At 31.5% G+C, this 26,005-nt stretch overlaps 2 protein-coding genes across 2 annotated transcripts in view; one reads left to right on the plus strand and one right to left on the minus strand.

Moving 5' to 3' along the window:
• LOC134701523 (tRNA (32-2'-O)-methyltransferase regulator THADA-like) overlaps window positions 1-26,005 on the minus strand; it is a 259,205-nt gene that overhangs the window by 214,793 nt on the left and 18,407 nt on the right. The gene's annotated exons all lie outside the window — the stretch shown is intronic.
• Window positions 15,100-16,877, plus strand: LOC134701536 (uncharacterized). The gene has a single exon (XM_063562687.1). The coding sequence runs from the start codon at window positions 15,636-15,638 to the stop codon at window positions 16,833-16,835; it is 1,200 nt and encodes a 399-aa protein (XP_063418757.1). The 5' UTR covers window positions 15,100-15,635; the 3' UTR covers window positions 16,836-16,877.

Raw genomic sequence — 26,005 nt, forward strand, 5'->3', positions numbered from 1 at the left:
AATGTTACTGCTTGTGAAACTAATCACCAGGTCACTTTTAAAGTTAACTTTGAAACTAATTTCTGATCTGGTTTTAGACATTTATAGTTCCCTGCCGTGAGATCTTCTTAAATAAGGCCTCAAGTTGCAAAGTCACTCACCAACCTCCCTTCAAGGTCACAGGTCAAATTGACCATGAAAAAATATATCCTAAACCTACCCATCAGAAAGAAAGGGAGTGTAGAGGCATTCCTTGGTAACAGTTCTGTGAGAGGTCATTCAATAATATATTTAGGTGAATTGTAGAATAGAGTTACTCTCAGATGCTACAAATTTGTGAATGCTGATTTCCTGCAGAGGTTGACCCCTGAACAATTGAGCTACAATGGACACTATGTTAAAGATTAAAGCCGCTCTGAATTTGGATTATGAAAGAATATTTGATAGAAATTTAAAAGCACATTTTAAGAAACAACTAACAATACAAATCACCAAAATAAAAAATAAAAAGATTTACAAAAAGGGACAAACAATACCCAATAAACATCAACTAGAAATAGTTGTATCAATAATTTTCTTATACTTTATTATAAATTTTAACAATTAGTTGTCTAATTGTTGTCACAGAATTAGTCAAAGGTTGTAACATAATTACAGGGAAATCAGATAAAATCATATATTATTTGTTGGCTTATATAGATATAGGAAGATGTGATGTGAGTGACAATGTTTATTTTAGTTCACCATTTAAGATCTCTGTTTTATAAAAGTTAATTGAGGATTCAACTTTCATTCTTGGTATGTTGATAGAATCTTAAAAATTTACGTATTTCCCATTAGTATACCATGTCATGTGAACAGTTATCTATATTCTATTGGAACCTTTTATCATTTTTACAATAAACAGGATATCTAATGCTGCTGTACTGAGAAAAAGTACTTACATAATCATGTGATATAAAATTTCCTTGTGTGTAGTGTGAATAAAATTAACGTTTAAAAACTTAAGGTCCACAACAGGGACAAGTTCCATTGGCCTGTCAGATGTGTGAGGAATCTAATGAAATTAAGTGGAAATGTTTACTGTGTGACTTTCTCTTGTGTACAAAATGTCAAACACTTCATAAAAAAGTGAAATCAACCGACCAGCATACCATCATAGACATTAAGGATATTGCTACTTATCAGCAACAAACCGAAGATAAACTAGATTTTAGTAACATTCCATGTGGAATTCATGCAGGCCAAAACTGTTTCTTATATTGTCAATCTTGTGAAGTAGTTGTCTGCCCTTTGTGTATTATATAATTACATGACAAACACAAGATGATTGAATTAGCTAAAGGATATGAACAAACAATGAAAACTGTAAAAACCTTCAATTCAGATATTGACCAAAATTTATTACGAAATGGGAAGGAGTTATTTACAATTGGAATTTTCAAATCTACAGAAGATTCAAACTATGAATTAGAAAAGCAGAAAATTCTGACACAAGAAAAATATTTAAAGGATGAAGTCGAAAAGCGTACCAATAAACTTTTTACCAATCCTTATAGAATAACCACAGACAGTTACAATAACATTTAAGTCATTGATCTTCTCAATGAAAACTTGGTTGGTAGGATAGTGGCATTAGATAAAACTAATGGATTGAGATGGATATATAGTGGCAATCTAGATATAAACAAGGAACACACATTTAATCCTACAAATTTAGTGGCTACAAAATCAGACAATATTGTAGTTACAGATATGAGTAATGACATGATTCATATTATCAATACTTCAGGACAGTGGATTCATTATCTAAACACTATTGAACAGTTAGGTATTCATTGTCCAGACTCTCTAGACATAGACAATACAGGAACAATGTATATAGGCTGTAGTACATACAGTAGAGAACATGATGTGGCCAAAATATATACTGTTCAAGTTTCTGGATTCTGATTAACTGATTTTAATTGCTTCCCTGTATACATATCATCCTTTTATTTATGTATTTACAAAAATAAATTCTATTGTTGAAAACTGATTTGCTTGTGTCCTATAGCCAAATAATCTTATGCTTCTCCTTATATCTAAAATAATGGCAGATTTTTTTAAATTAACTTATGAAGTAATTAATGTTCAAAGTCCATCATGAAAAACAGTAAAATCGCACAAAATACTCAAATTATGGCAAAATCAAATAACAAAACACATCAAAAACGAACGGACAATAACTGTCATATTCCTGACTTGGTACAGGCATTTTCAAATGTAGAAAATGGTGGATTAAACCTGGTTTTATAGTGCTAACCCTCTTACTTAGATGACAGTCTCATCAAATTCCGTTATGTTTACAATGAAAGGTGACATTATATGATCATAATTATGGTTTAATTTAAGTCCACTTTGGTCATATTGCTCTTCACATGTAAATGTCTTGTAAATCCTTTGTTTTCATGTGTATGTGTTTGACCATTACCGATGAAAATAAATGCAGGATGCAGCTTGATATGACAGCAGAAGTCGAACTCTAAACAGTTGGGGCAAACATGGACACAACATTCAAGCTTGATAAAGCTCTAAATTTGGATTGTGATTAAATATATGACACAGCATAGGTTTCTGATAAAAGATGAATGTGGTCTTATTGAACTTAAAAAATATTAAATTTACCACTTATGGTCCAGTATCCAGAATTTTAATACATGTTTAGATTCAGCATATCACAGAACCCCATACTGTGGATTCATTTATTTTCGTGGGTACCAATTTTCGTGGTTTGAAGAAAACTTACATATTCGTGGATATATAATTTTGTGGTTTTGGCAAAGTCTACACTCATTCCTATACAAAATTTGTATTTCGTTGAACATTTGAATTCGTGGTTCTCCTATACCCACGAAATCTACGAAAATTGGTATCCAACGAATATTAATGAATCCACAGTATATACTTTTTTTGTTGAAATCAAACTAACTTAATTTTGGCCCCCAATTTGGACCAACTTGAAAACTGGGCTCATAATCAAAATCTAAATACATGTTTAGAATCAGCATATCAAAGAACCACAAAAATTCAATTTTTCTTAAAATCAAACTAAGTTCAGTTTTGGACCATAATTCCATTCTCAATTTCATGATTTCAAATAGGGACCCAAATTAAAATCTAAATACACAGTTAAATGCAGCATATCAAAGGACCCCAATAATTAAATTTTTGATGAAATCAAACAAAATTTAATTTTAGACCCTTTTGACCTCAATGGGGACCAAATTGATAAAAGGGCCAAAAAATCAAAAATGTAAATACATGGTTAGATTCAGCATATCATAGAACCACATATTCTACTTTTTGTTGAAAACAAACAATCCTTAATTTTGGACCCCAGTTTTGACCAACTTAAAAACAAGGTTCATAATCAAAAATCTAGATACAGGAAAAGATTCAAAATATTAAAAAAAACCTGAAGAATTTGATTTTTTAACCATCAAAAACAGTTTAATTTTGGACCCAAATTTGGACCAAAATGAAATTTGGGCGCTCAGTAAACATACAGTCATGTTTAGAATCAGCATATCAAAGAACCCCAAGAATTCAATTTTGTTAAAATCAAACTAAGTTCAATTCAGGACCATTTGGACTTTAATGTAGACTGATTTGAAATAGGAACCCAAAATTAAAATCTAAATACACAGTTAAATGCAGCATATCAAAGAACCCCATTATTCAATTTTTTGATGAAATCGAACATCCAATATGGGACCCTTTTGATCTCAATGGGGACCAACTTGATAAAGGGGCCCAAAAATCAAAAATATAAATACATGGTTAGATTCAGCATAACATAGAACCACATATATTATTTTTTGTTGAAAACAAAACAATCTTAAATTTTGGACCCCAATTTGGACCAACTTAAAAACAAGGACAAAGTTTAATTTTGGACCCTTTGGACCGCATGAGGACAATTTAAAAAAAAAGACAAAATTTCAATTTACATTGTTTAATTGATTCAGCATTTTAAAGAACCTAATAAATTCAAAATATTAAACCCCATTGAAATTGGTAAGAAAAAAGCAAGTCATACAAAGTTTTTTAAAAGTAATGTTTTTTGCCCTTTATTCCTAAACAGTTTGGGCCTTAACCCCCAAAATCAATCCCAACCTTCCATTTTTTGTGTGGAACAACTTCAGAAAGAGCCATACACTAAGACACAAGATAGTGTCTGGTCTGAAAAACTAGAATAATGCTTATTTGGACCCTGTTTTAGGCACCTTATTCCTAAACTTTAGGTAACCCAATTAATCTCAACCTTCCTGTTTTGTTTCAAACCTTGTGTTTAAATTTCTTAGAGATAAATTCACATAAACTAAAGTTATTGTCCAGAGACAAAGTGTCTTGCCACAACGCTAATGAGGACAATGTGATACCAATATACAAACACAAATCTTTTTTGAGGTCGTATGATAACGTGCTATTGTTTTTAAAAGTGTTTAGAAGTCGCCATATACCAATAATGAATTTAAAAAAAAAGTTATGTTTTATTTAGTAATATAAACTTAACCAGAGTTGATTGATTGATTGATTGTTTGTTGCTTAACCTCCATTGGCAAATATTTCAAGCATGTTCAAGACAACAACATTAAATACAATAGATAGATCATGCAATAGAGGCAGTTTTTGATTGCCATTAAAAATGAGGGTATACTGCATGGATAGGGACAGAAATTATGTCTTGAAAAAGTCCACCTGTTGACCCTTCAAAGAGTTGTTGCAAGGTATTAAATGTGCAGAAAGTATAGCAATTGGTCTACATGATGCTTCAGAATTGCCTTCAAAATTCTGTTGGGATGTAGCTGTATATTTGTTCATCCTGTATAGCCAAATGGAATGCCTATCTGTAGAAGAATTACTAGTAACCGACCTTTGTATTCCCTAGTCACACAAATTCAAAGTTAAAATAGAGATCCCACTCTTCTATTTTTAAGATTATTTTTCTGTTATACATGTAAACATTTATCTTTTTTATATAAAATATACATTAAATACCAGACATTATTATTCATATTTTTAGATTTGTATCCTTTGCAACAATGGGAATAATAATATACATTTTTGAAAAGATTTGCTATAGCTCCTAACAAATTTCAGTTTCTATACATTTCTGGCTTGTAAATGTTTTGGTTTGAGCATAATATACTTGATGAATGTAATTTAATCTAGAGCACTTTGAAAAGCACACAATTTATAAAATGTTACTTCATTTACTAACACTTGGTCAATACTACTATTGCATGTGAACTATAATTCCTTCGTACTGATATGGTTTATAAAATACCTATTTCAAATCCTTTTTAATAAAAGCAAAATTGACCTTAAATGTAGTTGACTATCTTTTAAGGTCAGAAAGCTCATCACATTTATTAGATATTTAGGTTTGATATGAACTTAAATCAATAAAAGCACTTCAGACTAAGTAAATTCCTCCAGTCTTATCATTTTCATTACGTGCATATGAACTGATATAAAATGTACAGCAATAAATATTTTTTTATCAAAAATATTATAAATTATTAAAAGTATTAGCTAAGTTGGACCCGTCTACCAAACTGATACGACACACATATGAAGCCTATGAAGTTATTCATAAAATTACTTGGTCAGATTTGCCATTCCTGAAATTTTATATGATTGATGATTGATTGATTGTTTGTTGCTTCACTTCCAGTGGCAAATATTTCATGCATGTTCAGAACAAGGACAAATAAGCAATACATACAAATAAGTTACGGCTGTTCAGAATGAAGGTCACAGACATGTAAACTACCACAAGAAAATAAGGGTATGTTGGATAGGGACAGAAATTTAGCCTTGGTGCAGGTCACCTAGGGACCCCTTAAAGAATTGTTGCAAGGGTCCTGAACATTCAAAGGCCATGATACTTATATTACATAGTCATAATTATACAAGAGAAGGGGAAGATACCAAAGGAAGGTTAAGGCCAAACTGACAAAAAATCAACACCAGTGTACAAATCCTTGAATAACCAAAGCTGATCTCAGGTGTGCCTGAAAAGTAAGCAGACCCTGCTATACATGTGCAATAAAAGCCAAATAAGAAATGCTGAAAAATCTGAGCAGAGAAAAATATGTCAAAGATGAAGTTGAAAAGCACACGAATAAACATGCTTTTTCCAAGTGTGAAGCAGGATCTGCTTACCCTTTTAGAAAATGGAAAGTCCATAATCAAATGGCTAATTTATTAAATGGGACTTTCACAAAAAATAACCCAATTACCAAACTTGACTTGGATGGAAAGTTATCTTATCTTGTTCAACTAAGGAAAATTCAAAACAGAAAGTCAGTTATAATATGACAAAATCAAAAGCTCAAACACATCAAATGAATGGTTATCAACTGTCATATTCCTGACTTAGTACAGGCATTTTCTAATGTAGAAAATGGTGGATTAAACCTGGTTTTGTAGCTACTCAAACACTTGTATTACAGGTGCATTTAATCTGTTATATTGACAACAAGTTATACAAACTTACCAATATAAATAGTCAAGAATATGTTAAAAAAAATATTATGAGAATATACCTGTGTTGCGTGATAACTCCAAAAATAAATCCTTATGAAGTTGACAGACAGTGGCGGATCCAGAAATTTTCATAAGTGGGGGCCCATTGACTGCCTAAGAGGGGGCACACTCCATTCACACTTCAGTGATTCCCTATATAAGGAACCAAACTTTTTCCCAAAAGGGGGGGGGGGGCAGCCCCCTGGCCCCCCTAAATCCGCATCTGACAAGAGAAGATACAAAATGCAAAAGAGGGACTAAAGATACCAGAGGAAGATTCAAACTCATTAGTTGAAAATAAAACTCAGATAACGCAATGGCTAAGTTGAAAACAGACATGCAATAGTACAATAGTACACAAAACACAACATAGAAAACTATCGACTAAGCAACACAAACTATACCAACCTTATAACATTTATATTTAAAGAAGTCTAAATTGAAAACTACGTTCAAACCTATGATTGCGTTGGATAAAAACCGCAATTTTTATACGTGTGCATGTAAAACAAATTTCGTTGTAGAATGGTCTAAATACAGCACAAACAACATTTTCCAAAAGACAAAAAAAGTGAAAAAGTATATTTAAACAAAAAGCATTTGAGTAACAGGTCGAACAACTGATGTTCTTTAACCCTACTGACTGCCATTAGCATTGCCAAATAAAATTGATCACAAGATGTAACAAAATGGATCTAAAAATAACTTTTAAAACTAAACAAAACAATTAACTTGTGGCCAAGATGTTATACCACAAACAAAAGGTGTCAATATTTTTGGTACACCAGATCAAGATTTGGACAATAAATGTCTCTTCACATTTATATTTTAATATATATATATAAAGAAATTCAAACAGAGAATTTAAACATTTAGTACTTCTATTCAGTATAGTACATTTGTAAGTGGAATGTACCCATGAAATGTATCAAGCTTTTTAAATGTCTAAATGTAACTGAAAAACATATACATATAACCTAGACAGATAACAATTATGTTGGTCAACACAGGTAAAAGAACACCAGGGTATTATTTTGGCAACCAAAATAATCAAGTGATAAAGGATTATAAAGACCGTCTCTGATCAAAAAGGAGTAAGAGTTGTAAAACTACAATCACCATAATGGCGTTATCCAAATCATTCCAGAAGGGACAGGTTCCAATGTCTTGTCAGATGTGTGAGGAATCTAATGAGATTAAATGGAAATGTATACAGTGTGACTTTCTAATGTGTACAAAATGTCAGAGACTTCACAAGAAAGTGAAATCAACCGACCAGCATACCATAATAGACATTAAGGACATTGCTACTTATCAGCAACAAACCAAAGATAAAGTTGACTTTAGTAACATTCAATGTCAAATGCATGCAGGACAAACATGTTGTTTATATTGTCAATCTTGTGAGGTAGTTGTCTGCCCTTTGTGTATTACAACAGAGCATGAAAAACACAAGATGATTGAGTTAGCTAAAGGATATGAACTAACCATAAAAACTATAAAAATGTGCAATTCTGAGATTGACAAGAAATTAGCTCAAGCTGTGAAAGCATTATCTGAAATTGGAATGTTCAAATCTTCTGAAGATTCAAACTATGAATTAGAAAAACAGAAAATTCAGACCCGGGAAAAAGATTTAAAGGCTTTAGTCGAAAAGCATAGTAATAAACTTTTAAAAGAACTGGATCAGAGAAAGGAAGTTTCGATGAAATCAGTAAATGATGCAAAAATTAGTTCAGACAAGATCAAGGCAAATTTTGACTTTAGAAAGAAGAATTTAAGCCAGGCTTTAAATTCCAACAATGCTTATCAAGTTTTCAGCATATATTCAGATGAGAAAACTTCTAGAAATCAACACATTGAACAAGTCAAAAGTACATTTAAAAAGTTACCTAAATTTGTACCAGGACAACAAGTAGTTAAAGACTTCTATCTTGGATCATTGGTAGAAACTGATGAGGACAAAACACAATTTGAATTTAAAGTGATAAATCAATGCAAAACAAAGCTTAAGATTGTTGAAAATTTAGTCAGCTGTGGTGATGCAGCAATATGGATCAATTACTTTAAGGAACATAAACTACAAAAAATGAAACTGACAAATGAATCATTACATAAGATGCATTCTTTTAAGATAGATGTTTATAGCATGGCATTTATACCATTACTTCAATCTGGTGACCTACTTTTATCTACAAAAGAATCTAGCCTCAAAATAATTTCCTGTAGAACAAGTAAAGTTGAAACAACAAAGTTCAGTGTAGATCCCTTAATAAGTCTTGCCGTCCATGTAACAAGTGATAATAGAATCTTAGTGGGTGCAAGGGAAGACCAAACAAACCCATACCATGTTAGGGGGATAAGACAAGTTATCATGCTAATTATGGATGGAACAAAAGAAAAGGTGTATCACATAGACAATAAAGGGAAACCTATCTTTACCAATCCCTTTAGAATAACCACAGACAGTGACAATAACATTTATGTCATTGATCTGCTCAATGAATTCTTGGTTGGTAGGATAGTGGCATTAGATAAAACTGATGGAGTGAGATGGATTTATAGTGGCAATGCAGATAAAGACAAAGAACAGACTTTGAAACCTAGAGATTTTGTGACTACAAAATCAGACAATATCATAGTTACAGATGATGATAATCACATGTTGCATATCCTTAACTCTTTGGGACAGTGTATTCATTACCTAAACACTAAGGACCAGTTAGGTATTGTGTTACCACACTCTGTAGATATTGACAACACAGGAACACTGTACATTGGCTGTAATACATACAGTAGTGAATCTGAGGAGGCCAAAATATATACTGTTCAAGTTTCTGGATTCTGATTTACTGATTTTTATAACTTCCCTATCCTGTATCAGATCATCCTTTTATTGTGTATTTACAGAATCAAACTTGTTCATATTTCATAAAGTATTGTGTGATTTTTTACAACCACCATTGAACAATTAAAAAAAATTGAAAGTTTCATGGGTTTAAAATTAAGAATTTTTTCCATTTTGATTTATGTAGGAGCATAACTCTAAAACAATTTAAGTTACACAATCGAAATTCAAACTTGATCTGTGTTTTGTGGTAATAAGGATTGTGTATAAGTCTCATAAAATTTGGTTGAGGCAAACTGAAGAAAGAAAACAGAAACAAAAAAACCCAAAATTTTCTTTAATAAAACATGATTGATTTTTGACAGTTTTTTTTTTTAAAATTCAAATCGTCAGTATTCCTATGGGAAGGAACTGTGCGCCTCTCCTTGCTGACCTCTTTTTATTTGCAAGTGATTCAGAGTTTCTGCAGACACTCGTCGAAAAGAAGCCAGATCATTTAACTTTACATCCAGATTATTATTATTATATTGATGATGTTCCTACCATAAACAATACAAACTCTTCTAATATAATTGGGTTCAATTAATATATCCTCCAGAACTTAAAATCTAAGAAACAACAAACACTGCCTCCTCTTGCTCATTTTAAAACTTATACCTCGGATTCGACTTTAGCTGTCATCTCAGTACCACAATCTATCACCAATGAGATGATTTTAATTTTGAAATTTTCAGTTTCTCCTTCCTTAGAAGCAATATACAAATTTCCCTGCATATGGAATATACAATTTTCGAAGTTATGAACTTTCCATTTCCATGAAGCAACATTCCTGCAGCACCTGCATATAAAGTATATCTCCCAATATTACAAAGCTTGCATTTAATTTCATTATTTCCTTGATAACGAAAGTTGCTGCTTACAAGGAAGCTATTAAACAGGATCTGCTCATATTTCTCAAACAACTGAGATCAATTCCAGTTTTTGGTGGGGTTAGTATTGCGCAGTCTTTAGTTAACCATATTATATTTTGTAGACTGTTAACAAAGTCTGTTAGTCATTTTTGTTTTTTTTGTCATGGCATTTTTCTCAAACTTAAAGAGATGAATATTCCTTTTGTATGTTCACAATCTGTTGTGTATATAGATAAGGAAGTTTTTTTACAACTTTCATCTTGAAATTTGTTTGCTGATTTTTTTTAATGGCAGACACAAATGAGGACTTTAACATGGAGCAAAAACACACCTAAATGGCTTCCTTTACCAAAAAAAATGACAACTAGAATATAGCCTGTGGTGCTATCAGTTATATACCAACAATCAATCAATCAATCAATCAATCAATGAACAGATGTTGCATGCTCCTCATAGATATAAGTATATAGATTCTACCACTGCATCGAGTGTGACATAATATTTTATTTTCAGATTTTCAAATTGTCAACATTGGATAAATATTGATTGTACGAGATTTGGTAGTGGAATCTTTTTCTCAATGAAACACATTCAAAGTCCTTCTATTAGAATTATCTGCAAAAAGATGTATTCTTTTAATGTGACGTCATCAGGCAGGGTTGCCGTTTTTCAAGACTTTACAATGGGAATTTCAGAGGAGACCAAATATTTCGACGTCATATTCAAGTTTTAACCAATGAAGAACTGTGATCCAACAAACTTCACATTGAGTAAATAAAAATAACACACTGATCAGGAAAAGGATTAATCAGTTAAGAAATAGAGACAAATTTATAGACCATCAAGGGGGACATCAAGATATAAATATAAGTTTACTTTGTATAATATGTTATAATAGGGCAAATAATTTGGGGACTGTAATTCCTTTCTAACACACAAACTTGTTGAACACAAGAACGTGAACACACATTAGGGGATGACCACTTTGCCCATCTATCAGTTGGGTTATTTTTTTGGCGGGTGGGGGAGGGGTGATTTCTAAAAGTGAAATTACCAATATTTGTTTGAGAAATATTGACAAAATGTCTTCAAACTTATTTTCATTTCTTTTGCCAAATCTTAAAGTTTTCTATTTCAGGGATTTTATGATAATGTTCTTTTAACCAAGTACACATTTCTAGTCCTAAAATCATGTTTATTTCCTTAAACAAACCTGAAGTGTTATATAGTTAACATTTGACTATTTTTCTGTTTTCCTAATTTCACATTGTTCAGAGATTTTATGATTTAATTAAACCATGTGTGTGATATTTTAAAGAGACATGGTAGTAAAAGAGGGTTCTCCTTTCATGTCTTTAATATTAAAAATTCCCAGTTTTTGTTGGTTTTTTTTTGGTAAAAGAAAAACTGATTTTAACCAAATCATACATATACACTTATTATCTTGGTAGTAAAATAAATATGACATCATGGACACAATTATTTTTTTAGTCATTCAATTCATTGATGTTAAAGCATGTTCTGCAAAGATTGACTGGGGTGTATATAACCCCAAATCATGGAGACAGAGTATAAAAGCAAAACAATTATTATGGGTCATCTAATATTTTATGTTAGATTTCACATATGGATATGTATCTAGTTGAATTGAATATACAGCTATAAGTATTTGGTTAAAAGTGAGTTGACATTAGTGAACCATGGAGCAAGAGTGCACATGGTGCAATGTCTCGCCAGCTTTGCACTCGTCATTTTGAACTAATGTTGTAATATGAAGTGTTACTACAAGTCTCACATAAACTTAACATTATAAATAAGCGAAGCTAGTTGAATTGGTATGGAATTACCATGAGGTGTTGTCCATTTGGGAAATTAAACACTTTCACCATCTCTTTAACGATACCACTACATACTTCCAATAAGACTATAAACAGACTTGTGTGAATAGCAGCCATCCACCATTTATAATTTTTTTGACTTACTTTCATTTTCTATTCATCTTAACTATTTTTATTTTCACTTACACTTTCTATTTTTATCAATAACTTTGTCATACCAACCATAATTGCAACATTACTAAAGGTTAACCACAATAACTGCAAAATGTTTAATACACTGTTTTATCTCAACTGTATATTTTTCCTGAAGCTTGCTGGCAAAACATGTCGAACTAATGAACCAATACAATTTTGAGTGTTGTTGTCTTTTGTGTGACATATTATAGCAATTTTACCTGACCATATCGGGAAATAGGTATTTAGTCGGATCTTAACATGCACTTGTGATTTGGTTAAACCGGTTTTGTTATAAATATACGGAGAAATGTCGAAATGTTCAGGACTTAATTAAATCTGTATTTCGGTAGGATGGTGCAAGCATACGAATTTATTGCATCTTACACTTTGAGAAGCGAATAATATTTAACTACTTTATTCAAATATTGTGTAAAAACATTAATTTTGAGCTTTGAAAGTCAAGTGACTCGATCATTTTCCTGAGATAGTTTTAAAAAATTGCAAAGAAATATGTTTACAGTGGGATAGCTTTCATTTGTCTTCACTATCTATAGATTAACAACTTTTGGTTATATTTATAATTTAGAATCATCATTGAAGGTGGAGCACGATTGCGCAGCTAATTAATTCTATTAATGTGCCATTTGTATGCAAGAGTGACATTCCATTGTATTATGTGCCAATTCGAAAAAGTTATGCGAGTATTCTCTCCCCTTAACAGGTTAATTATTTTATAATTAAGTTTACGTTTCTGATATTATTTTGTATAATTACAAAATGTATACATTCAATATATTTCAGTTTTTGTTATTGGTGTATCAAAAACATTGATGTACGAATATAATTTCATAAATTTGAAACGTTTAAAATGATTACATACCAATATAAAGAACCGTTCATCATTTTGTTAAAAGACTATGAACGATGATGGATTGATTGGCAAATGAACCAGCGTTATCTAATGGTAATCACAGAAAGGGACTGGTGATCAATTTTTAATTGTACCTTATTCAACCTTAAAACAATTTTCCAATATAAACGAATGTTACTTTATTCGAATACAAGGACTTAGTTAGCTAAATCTACAAATTTTATTAGATATTATGATTTTTTATTGCAATAGATTAATATGCTACACATTATCAATGAATGATCAATGTTAATGAGGTCAAAGTAAGATAAATCCTAGCAGACAGATATGTGCACCATACAATCTTTCCACACACCATACACAGTAAGCCTATTGTTTATAACGCCTGAATAATAGACATTATTACAAAAACAAAACAAACCAATGAACCATACAAATAAGGTTATGGTCAGTAAACCCTGCTTGACAACATATACACCATATAGTGATTCCATGTTACAAACATAGTTGACACCAGAACACACCCGCGGTATTGTGGGTCGATGACTGTATTAAAGTGTCTTGTTATTTGTAAGACTCATTTTAGCCTGGATATTTAGTATTGGTATTGTCATCTGATAAAATTATGCTTCAATGCATAACACTTTTTTGGGGTTTTGTTGGTGCAGGTGAACCCCGAATTTTTAATGTTCAATGATATACAAATTTTCCATAGGTTTGTTATATGCAGACATTAATTGCAAAATCAGAAAATCAAATATCTACAAAGATTTATTCAATTTAATACCGTTATAGTTTATTTGCATTACACTTGATTTATTTTCAGTTTTCATATTTTCAAAGATTTTATGATAAAAACTTGGCTCAAAGTACTAGTTTATTATTAATACATTTGTCTGTTTCCTTGTACAATCCTGTTTTAGATGTTTCAAATAGATTTACATTTGACAAATTTCTCAGGTTTCCTGTTTTTACAGATTTTATGATAAAAGTCTTAGTTTTTACATGATATAATTATTACTGCTTGTGAAACTTATCACAAGGTCACTTTTAAAGTTAACTATGAAACTAATTACTGATCTGGTTTTGGACCTTTATAGTTCCCTGCCCTGTCTGAGATCTTCTTAAATAAGGCACCCAGTTGCAGTCTCTCACCAACCTCCCTTCAAGGTCACAGGTCAAATTGACCATGAAAAAATATATCATAAACCCAACCATCAGAAAGAAAGGGAGTGTAGAGGCATTCCTTGGTAACAGATCTCTTAGAGATCATTCTATAATATGTTAAGGTGAATTGTTGAATTGAGTTACTCTCAGATGCCACAAATTTCCGAATGCTGATTTCCTGCAGAGGTTGACCCCTGAACAATAGAGCTATGATTGACACTATGTTAAAGATTAAAGCAGCTCTGAATTTGGATTGAGATTGAATATTTTACAGAAATTTACAAGCATATTGGAACAAACAACTAACTAAACAAATCACCAACAACCAAAAAGAAAAGATTTACAAAAAAGGACAAACAATACCCAATAAACATCAACAAGAAATAGTTGATTTGATAGTTTTCTAATACTTTAGATTATAAATTTTAACAATTAGTTCTTTAATTGTTGTCAGGGAATTAGTCAAAGGTTGTAACATATTTACAGGGAGATCAGATAAAATCATATATTATTTGTTTGCTTATGTTTATTTTAGTTCATCATTTAAGATCTCTGTTTTATGAAGGTTAAATGAGGATTCAACTTTCATTTTTGGTAGGTTGATATAATCTAAAAAAATTTACATATTTCCTGTTAGTATATCATATTGTATAAACAGATACTTTAGTGGTAGCTATAATCATTTATAAGATAAACAGGATATCAAATGTTGTTGTACTGAGAAAAAAAATTAAAAACTTAAGATCCATATAATGGCACTATCAAAATCTCTTCAGAGGGAACAAGTTCCATTGGCCTGTCAGTTGTGTGAAGAATCAAATGAGATCAAATGGAAATGTTTACAGTGTGACTTTCTCTTGTGTACAAAATGTCAAAGACTTCACGAGAAAGTTAAATCTACCGACCAACATACAATCATAGACATTAAGGAAATTGCTGCTCATCAGCAATAAATCAAGGATAAAGTAGACTTTAGTAACATTCCATGTAGAACTCATAGTGAACACAACTGTTTTCTATTTTGTCAGTCTTGTGAGGTAGTTGTTTGCCCTTTGTGTATAACAAAAATTCATAACAGGCACAATATGATTGAGTTAGCTAAAGGATATGAACTAACCATAAAAACTGTTAAAACTTTCGAATCTGAGATTGATCAAAATTTAGTACAACAAGGAAAAGTATTTTCTGAAATTGGAATTTTCAAATCTTCGTTAGATTCAAAATATGAATAAGAAAAGCAGAAAATTCTGAGCCGAGAAAAAGTATTGATGGATGAAGTTCAAAAGCAGACCAATAAAATTATGAAAGAACTTGATCAGAGAAAGGAGATCCTTGTTAAATCAGTGAATGATGCAGAAAATAGATCAGATAAGATCAACAGAGATTTAGACTTCAGAAAGACGAATTTAAGCAATGCTATAAATTCTAACAATGCAAATAAAATTTTCAGCATATATTCAGAGGAGAAAACTTCAAGAAATCCAACCATAGAGCATGTCGAAACTACATTTAAAAAGCTACCAACATTTGTGCCCCAAAAACTAGAAGTTAAAGAATTCAAATTTGGGTCATTAGTAGAAACTAATGAGGACAAAAAGCAATTTGAATTTAAAGTGATAAAACAATATAAAACAAAGCTTCCAATTGTTGAAAATTTAGTCTGCGGTGATGATGCAGATATATTGATGTCTGGTTTTCCAAATTATGAACTACAAATGGTGAAACTATCAGATGAATCATTAAATAATTTGCACATTTTTAAGAAACATGTGTATAACATGACATCATTTCCATCAGGTGGCCTACTTCTTTCTTTAAAGGAATCTAGCCTTAAAATACTTTCCAATAGGAGCAGTAAATTGGAACCAACAAAGTACAAAGTGAAGCCATCAGTAACTCTTGCTGTCCATGTAACAGGTGATCATACAATCTTAGTGGGTACAAGAGAAAACCAACAAAACTCCTTCCCTGTCAATGGCCCAAGACAAGTTATCATGATGAATATTGATGGAAAAAAGGAAAAAGTCTACCACACAGACAACAAAGGGAGACTGATTTTTACTGTTCCCTTTAGAATAACAACAGACAATAACAAGAACATTTATGTCATTGACACTCTAGATGAAAAGCTGAGTGGAAGGATAGTGGCGTTAAATACAACCAATGGAGTAAGGTGGGTTTATAGTGGAAATTCAGATACCAACAAGGAACTAACATTCAAACCTAAAGATTTAGTGGCTACAAATTCAACCAATATTGTAGTTACAGATATGAGTAATGACATAATTCATATTATCAATACTTCAGGACAGTGTATTCATTATCTTAACACTATTGAACAGTTAGGTATTCATTGTCCATGCTCTATAGACATGGATAATACAGGAACACTATACATAGGCTGTTGTAGATACCAAAGTGAACCTGAAGAGGCCAAAATATATACTGTTCAAGTTTCTGGATTCTGATTTTGATTATTTCCCTAATTGGTATTTAGATCATCCTTCTGTTCATTTGCATGTATTTACAAAATTCAAATAAAATTCAAATTCATAAATTATTTGGTTAATTTCTAAGGCCAATATTAAACAAATATAAAAATGAGAGAACTTTGAGGGACTTTTATTTATTCACAGCTTTTTTTTACTAGGGGCAAGTCAGTGCATTCACTTGTCTAAATTATAACTAATTCGATATGAGCGTCACTGATGAGTCTTATGTAGACGAAACGCGCGTCTGGCGTACTAAATTATAATCCTGGTACCTTTGATAACTATCTATAACCAAAGCAAATATCTTCAAATTTACTTCCAAGTACATATTTGAATATGGTACTATTCTGTTTAACCTTCAAATTGCAAAAATGGGTAAAAACCATCATTAAAGGCCATTACTCCTATGGAGAGTTAAGTGTAATTTTAGTGACAGTTTTGGCCTTCCTGACATGTAGATCTCAACCTGCTGATCATTTTTGATTTTTAGTTATCTATGTCAAGATAATAGGCAGATGCAGCAAGAGTGCATACATTGATATGTCTGAAATCCTTTACTGACCATTGCTTTTATGTTAAAGGTCTAAAAGATAAAGGTTTAACTACAAGTATCACATAAACCTAGGTCAAATGGTACCTGCCAGAGAGAAATGTATAACTATAGTTGGATCTACTGAGCATAGTTCTAAATAAACAAATTGACATAATATAGGTTAATGACACAAAATAAATGTAATTGTCCAGAAACTACAAAAATGCTTGTTTTTGGCCGCTTTTTTGACCCAAATTCCTTAACTTTTTGTATCATAACCCCAAAAAGCAATCCCAACCTTCCTTTTGTGGTATTGCACCTTATTGTAAATTTCATAGAGATCCACTCACTTTAACTAAAGTGATTGTCTGGAAATCAAATGTGTCTTCAGAATCAACACTGACGCTGACGACATCATAGCATTATAAGAACCCCAAACTTTTTTGCAGTCATATACAAACGGACTTAAACACAAAAATATAACATTGACCAATGAACCATGAAAATGAGATGAAGGTAAGATAAAACCTGCCAGATTGACATGAACTTCTTACAATCATTCCATACACCAAATATCAATGATCTATTGCTTTTAGTACTCGAAAAAAACAGAAATTAACATAAAACTTAACATTGACCAATGAGCCATGAAAATGAGGTCAAAGTCAGAATACCTACCAGACTAACATGTACCAATTACAATACACCATATACAGTTGATCAATGCTTGATGGATATGAGAAACACCTAATCACATAACTTTAACCTTGCTCATTATACTTAAAATGAGGTCAAGGTTAGGGCAATTGTTTAGACATGTAGACATTGCAAGTAACCAATTTACTAAATAAAGTCATCCTATTACTCATAATAAGTGAGAAATTTACATGACAATCAAACTAGCAGTCTATAAACCATGAAAATGAGTTCAAGTACAAAGATCATATGACAGATGTCTATGTCGTAACATAAAGTATCTCCATACAAGGCATTAAGTATCAAGGTATCCTAACTTCTAAAATATAAAGCTGTAAACAAAAAGTTTACACCATTCACAAAGTAATACCTTTGCCTTGCAAACAGAGACTTTTGTCACAAACTGACAATGCTGTGACAAAAAAAGGAAAATGACCAACAGCAGTCTACAAATCACAACATTGATAACTTATAGTAATACAACCAAACCAAAATCTACAGGTGAACTTAGCTGCTCCTAAAGGGAAAGCATATTCTGCTCCACATGTTGCACACATTGTACTACTCATTTAAGAACCAACACCAGTGATAAGTTCAATTCAGGAAATGAGGACATCTCAAAGTTACAATGAAATCTTTAACATGGAGCAAAATATCCTCTCACTAGCTTCTAATGTAACCAACAATAATAAACAGCTGCTTCATGAGTGCATGATATGCCTGTCACCTGTGTGTATTATCAAAACATACAGCACAACATGTTAAAAAAAAGTGTGCACACGCTGAAATGTCTCGCCTTCTTTACTAATCATTGTTATTATGTTGATAGTCCTAAATATAAAGCTTTATTACAACTGTCACATAAACTCAACATTAACCAAGAAAAGAAAATATTGATCATTAAACCATGAAAATGAGGTCAAGGTCAGTTGAACCATTCCAGGCAGACATGTACAGCTAACAATTCTTCCATACAACAAATATAGTTGACCTATTGCTTATAAATTAAGAAAAACAGACCAAAACATTACTACTTAACACTTAGCAATGAACCCTGAAAATGAGGTCAAATAAAACCTGCGCGACTGACATTTATATTATAACATATTTCCATACACTAAATATAGTTGACCTATTGCATATAGCATTAGAAAAATAGACCAAAACTCAAAAACTTAATTTTGACCACTGAACCATAAAAATGAGGTCAAGGTCAGATGACACCAGTCAGCTAAACATGTACACCATGCAAACATTCCATACACCAAATATAGTAGACATATTGCATAAAGTATAAGAAAAACAGACTAAAACACAAAAACTAAACTATAACCACTGAACCATGAAAATGAGGTCAAGGTCAGATGACACCTGCCAGTTGGAGTGTACACCTTTCGGTCCCTCCATACACCAAATATATTATTCATTTGTATACAGTATCTGAGATATGAACTTGACCACCAAAACTTAACTGATTCATGAAATGAGGTCTAGGTCAAGTAAAAACTGGCTGACAGACATGAGGACCTTGTAAAGCAGGCGCATCCCAAATAAAGTTATCCTATTACTTATAATAAGAGAGAATTAAACATTACAAAAAATCTGAACTTTTTTTTTCAAGTAGTCACTGAACCATGAAAATGAGGTCAAGGACATTGGAAATGTGACTGTCAAAAATTTGTTACCAGATGCATCTAAAAACAAAGTATCCGGGTCTTCTTCCTTCTAAAATATAAAGCTTTAAAGAAGTTAGCTAACAAGTAAAAATCCCCTCCCCCTTTTTTTTTCTTTTCAAAAACTCAAAAATAATTTTTTTAATCACCATCAAAAAGTAAACAGATCTTTAGATTAATATAAGTAAGAAGAGTGTAAAGTTTTGAGCAATAATCATACATTGTTTTTGACAAACAGTATATATCTCCCTATTGATATGATATTCCCTGGCTTGTATTTCCTATCATGATTTCTTTGATAGATGGTTGCCGTTCACAAGGAAGCTATCAAACCAAGAGTTCCAAATGGTGAAGTTGAAATCATCCCTTCGTAAATTTTACGAGCACCATCACGAGTTAGTTGACCCTTATGGAATAACCGTTTCACACATGATATTGGATATGTTCTTATGTCGTAACTACAATCCCCTTCCCTTTCATGAATGTGACCTGTACCAAATTAGACTATTGACCGTATTTGTTATCACATTAGCAACACGATGGGTGACACATGTGGAGCAGGATCTGCTTACCCGTCCTGAGCACCTGAGATCACCCCTAGTTTTTGGAGGGGTTTTGTTGTTTATTCTTTAGTTTTCTATGTTGTGTCATGTGTACTATTGTTTATCTGTTTGTCTTTTTCATTTTTAGTCATAGCGTTATTTTTGATTTATGAGTTTGACTGTCCCTTTGGTATCTTTAGTCCCTCTTTTATGATGAGTTGGACATTTGCCAAACCTGTTTGTAATGGTAAAGGAATAAACTGAACTATCAAGTACTTTAAATTCAGAAATTACTGCATCATTATTACTGCAACGTTTTCAAGAATGGACAAAAAATGTGATTTTAATTATTGCAATTTTGAAAAAAACCTGCATACAGGTCTATTTACACATTGCGACTTGAATGGAGAGTTATCTTATTAGCACCTATACCAGATCTTCTTATATTTATGTTCCAGATATTGGAATGTGAGTTCTTACTATAGTCATCCCCACTAAAAGTCACATTAATCACATTAATAAAAACCTTGCAATAATTTCTGTATTAACAATATTATATATGCTAAAATAAAAACGGTTATTGCATACATTTGTAATTTTCCTTTATATTATATTGCAACTGTAAGCTGGATCAACAAGATTTAAACAAAAAAAGAATGGTTTATATAACCCAATGCTATAAAAAAACAAAACTGAAAAAGATTTTTTTTTTAAATTATCTTGCATTATCTGACATAAATTATCATGTTCTTATATAAAAATGCAAGAACCTCTACTACAGTTACTTTCAATTATATTAGCTCAGAGGTATAAATAGATGTGGTGTGAGTGCCAATGAGACAACTCTCCATCCAAATAACAATTTAAAAAAAGTAAACCATTATAGGGCAATGTATGGTCTTCAACATGGAGCCTTGGCTCACACCGAACAACAAGCTATAAAGGACCCCAACATTACTAGTGTAAAACCATTCAAACAGAAAAACCAACGGTCTAATACTACTTCATCATTCCACTGATTGATGCAATTGGAATTATAGCTGTTTAAAAACACAGTAACTCATCTAATTTTTGTCAAAAGTAAAATCACAAAAATTCTTAACTCAGGAATACTGAGGAAAGTTTATGGAAAGTCCAAAATCAAATGGCTAAATTATTAAATGGGACTTTCACAAAAAACAAACCAAATTACAAAACTCCAAGGAAAATTCAAAACAGGAAGTCTTTTATAATATAAAAAAAAAAAAAACTAAAAAAAAAGTCTTTTATAATATGACAAAATCAAAAGCTCAAACACATCAATCAGATGGAAATCAACTGTCATATTCCTGATTTGGTACAGGCATTTACCCAACATGCTCAAGTAGAAAATGGTGTATTAAATCTGGTTTAATAGATAGCTATTAAAACCTCACACTTGTATTACATATGCATAGAATCTGTTATATTGACTATAAGTTTAAACAAACATACCAATATAAATATTCAAGTATATGTTAACAAAATTCTTCTGTGAATATACTTGCGTTGCATGATAACTGAAAAAGTAATTATTTGACTAGAAAAGGTACAAAATGCTAAAGAGGAGAGAAAGATACCAGAGGGAGATTCAAACTCATTAGTTGAAAATAAACTGACAACGCCATGGCTAAAAAATATAAAATGACAAACAGAAATACAATAATACACAAAACACAACATAGAAAACTAAAGACTAAGCAACAAAACCCCAACCAACCTTGTAATACACAATTATATATTACAGATATGGTTGATTTTCATGAATAACATTTATATTTAAATACATATATATAAATAATTAAAAACAGAAAATTTATATTTTTAGTACTTCTATAGAATATAATTTAAACAGAATGTACACATCGAATGTAAAAAGTGTTTTAAATGACTAAATATTACCTTACAACATATAACCTTGACAGATAAGAATTATCTTGGTCAATACAGGTAAGAGAACACAAGGGTATTATTTTGACCACCAAAATAATCAAGTGATAAAGTATTATATATACCGTCTCTTATCAAACAGGAGAAGGGGGTTGTAAAACAACAATCACCATAATGGCGTTATCCAAATCATTTCAGAAGGGACAAGTTCCTATGTCCTGTCAGATGTGTGAGGAATCTAATGAGATCAAATGGAAATGTTTACAGTGTGACTTTCTCTTGTGTACAAAATGTCAGAGACTTCATGAGAAAGTGAAATCAACCGACCAGCATACCATAATAGACATTAAGGATATAGCCTCTCATCAAAAACAAACCATGGATAAACCAGATTTTAGCAACATTCTGTGCGGAATTCATGCAGGCCAAAACTGTTGTTTACATTGTCAATCATGTGAAGTAGTTGTCTGCCCTTTGTGTATTACAAAAATTCATAACAAACACAAGATGATTGAATTAGCTGAAGGATATGAACTTTCATTAAAATCTTTGAAAAAGATTGATTCTGAGATTGAAAAGGAAGTAGGTCAAAATGAAACAGAATTACGTAAATTGGGAATTTTAAAATCTACAGAAGATTCAAAATATGAATTAGAAAAACAGAAAATTAATAGCCACGAAAAATATTTAAAGGATGAAGTTGAAAAACATACAAGTAAACTTATGAAAGAACTTGATCAAAGAAAGGAAATGCTGACGGACTCAGTGAATGATGCCAAAAACAGATCAGAGAAGACCAACAAAGATTTAAATCTTAGAAGGAACAATTTAAGCCAAGCCTTCAATTCAAATAATGCTAATAAAATTTTCAGTATATATTCAGAAGAGAAAACTTCAAGAAACCAAACCATAGAGCATGTCAAAACTACATTTAAAAAGCTACCGACATTTGTGCCCCAAAAACTAGAAGTTAAAGAATTCAAATTTGGGTCATTAGTAGAAACTGATGTGGACAAAACACTATTTGAATTTAAAGTGATAAAACAATACAAAACAACACTTCCATTTGTTGCAAATTTAGTCTGTTGCAGTGACGCATCAATGTGGATCAGTTATTCTATCAGCCATAAATTAAAAAACATGAAAAGGACCAATGAATCATTACAGAAGATGCATTCTTTCAAAATAGCTGTTTATAACATGGCATTATTACCATCTGGTGATCTTCTCCTTTCTACAAAGGAATCAAACCTTAAAATAATTTCCAGTAGCAGTAAAGTAGAACCAACAAAGTACAGTGTGAGTCCCTTTATAACCCTTGCTGTCCATGTAACAAGTGATCATAAGATCTTAGTGGGTGCAAGAGAGAACCAACCCACTGGATTCCCTGTCAATGGTCCTAGACAAGTCATCATGATGAATATGGTAGGGGAAAAGGAAAAAGTCTACCACAACGACAACAAAGGGAAACCTATCTTTACCAATCCTTTTAGAATATCCACAGACAGTGACAATAACATTTATGTCATCGATCTGCTCAATGAAAACTTGGTTGGTAGGATAGTGGCATTAGATAAAACTAATGGAGTGAGATGGATATATAGTGGTCATCCAGATATAAACAATAAGGAACACACATTCAAACCGAAAGATATAGTGGTGACAAAATCAGACAATATTATAGTTACAGATGATGAGCATCACATGATTCATATCCTGAACACTTTGGGACAGTGTATTCATTACCTAAACACTAAGGACCAGTTAGGTATCGTGTTACCATACTCTGTAGACATTGACAACACAGGAACACTGTACATTGGCTGTAATACATACAGTAGTGAACCTGAGGAGGCCAAAATATATACTGTTCAAGTTTCTGGATTCTGATTTACTAATTGAATTACTTCCCTTGCCTGTATTCTGATCATCCTTCTATATATTTGTGTACAAAATGTATTAACAAAATTAAATGCATTTTCAATTCATAAATTATTCACTGATTTTTTAAAGCAATAATTGATCAACTCAAAATAAATGTGACACAGATGGGAAATAAACTCATCATAGATACCAGGACTAAATTTAGTATTTACGCCAGTTGCATGTTTCGTCTATAAGAGACACATCAGTGATGCTCAATCCAAAAAAGTTAAAAAAGGCCAAAAAAAGTACGAAATTGAAGAGCATTGACAATTGAGGACCAAAATTCCTAAAAGGGTTGCCAAATGGGAGAGTTTTGTTTTTTTGTTATTTTATTTTTCTGACAAATTACAGAATTTTTACTTACATTAGCATCACAACAGAAGCCCCATGTGGAATATGTAATGAGCTTTCTTTAATCAGTGCTCTTATTGCTGTTACATCACAAAGTCAAAGTGAGGCCTTTAACATGGAGCAAAACCCACCTTACTGGCTAATTTCTCTATCAACAAAATCTTTTTGCACATACATTTAAGAGGACAACCACTTTGATTTCAAAGGCAATGGGGTTGCAAGTGAAATTACCACGATTCAGCATGTATTTTGGGTAAAATCGACAAAATCTCTGCAAAACTTATCTCCATTACATTTGAATTATTTGCAGGTTTCTTATTTATGATAAAAATCTAATAATTCTTTAGCTCAAAGTACTTATTTCTGGTTATGAAAATATGAATTTTCATTATAAAAACTAATTTTTGATCTTTCAAAAAGATAACATTTGACAATGTTTCTTGTTTCCTGATTTCAGATATGTTATGATAAAAATCTTAGTTTTTATCTCATAATACCAACTTCTAGTTTCCATATACAATCCTGTTTGTGATGTTTTATATATTTTTTACGACAAATTTTCTAGTTTCTTGTTTTAAAAGATATCATAATAAAAAATCTTATACAAACCATGTGTGTGTTATTCAAAAAAGACATTGTAGTAAAAAATATTCCTCCATTCACAACATTGATATTAAAAATTTCCAAATTTCATTGATTTAATAAAAAAACTAACTATAATTTAACCAAAATCAATCATTTTCACCGTTATTGTCTTGGTAGATTTAGTAATACTAATTTGACATCATGGACACAATTATTCTGAAGTAGTAACATTAACCAAGGAAACATGAAAATGAGGTCAAGGTCATATGACATACTTCATGTACACCTAACGATCATTTCATACACTAAATATAGTTTACCTATTGCTTAGAGTGTCTGAGATACATACTGGACCTTATTCATAAATATATTTTTCCTACTGATGTTTATTTTTTATGCTTCATTTATGGGCATTATGTTTTCTTGTCTGTGTGTCCTTTCGTCCATCTGTTCATTCGTTTGTCTGTCCGACTTCAGGTTAAAGTTTTTGTTCAAGGTAGTTTTTGATGAAGTTGACGTCCAATCAACTTGAAACTTAGTACACTTGTTCCCTATGGTATGATATAAACAGAAACTTAGTACACTTGTTCACTATGGTATGATATAAACAGAAACTTAGTAGACTTGTTCCCTATGGTATGATATAAATAATCTAATTTTAATGCCAAATTAGAGATTTTATCCCTCTTTCACGGTCCACTGAACATAGAAAATGATAGTGCGGATGGGGCATCCTTGTACTATGGACACATTCTTGTACTTCATATATTGAATTTCTGGTTTTTAATGCTAATTTCAAAGAATATTAATAGTAACTTTTGACGCTGATTACCTCAAAGTCATTTTAAATATTGTTGAAACTAGATCTAACAAAGGACATGCATATGTTTTTAGAAAACACATTTATACACAGACAAACAACTACAAACAAAA

This window comes from Mytilus trossulus, unplaced genomic scaffold, assembly GCF_036588685.1.
Source record: "Mytilus trossulus isolate FHL-02 unplaced genomic scaffold, PNRI_Mtr1.1.1.hap1 h1tg000244l__unscaffolded, whole genome shotgun sequence".
Taxonomy (NCBI): Eukaryota; Metazoa; Mollusca; class Bivalvia; order Mytilida; family Mytilidae; genus Mytilus; species Mytilus trossulus.

Bases quoted from the DNA above. Each gene is read 5' to 3' on its own strand.
- LOC134701536 (XM_063562687.1), top strand. From the start codon at position 15,636: ATGGATGAAGTTCAAAAGCAGACCAATAAAATTATGAAAGAACTTGAT.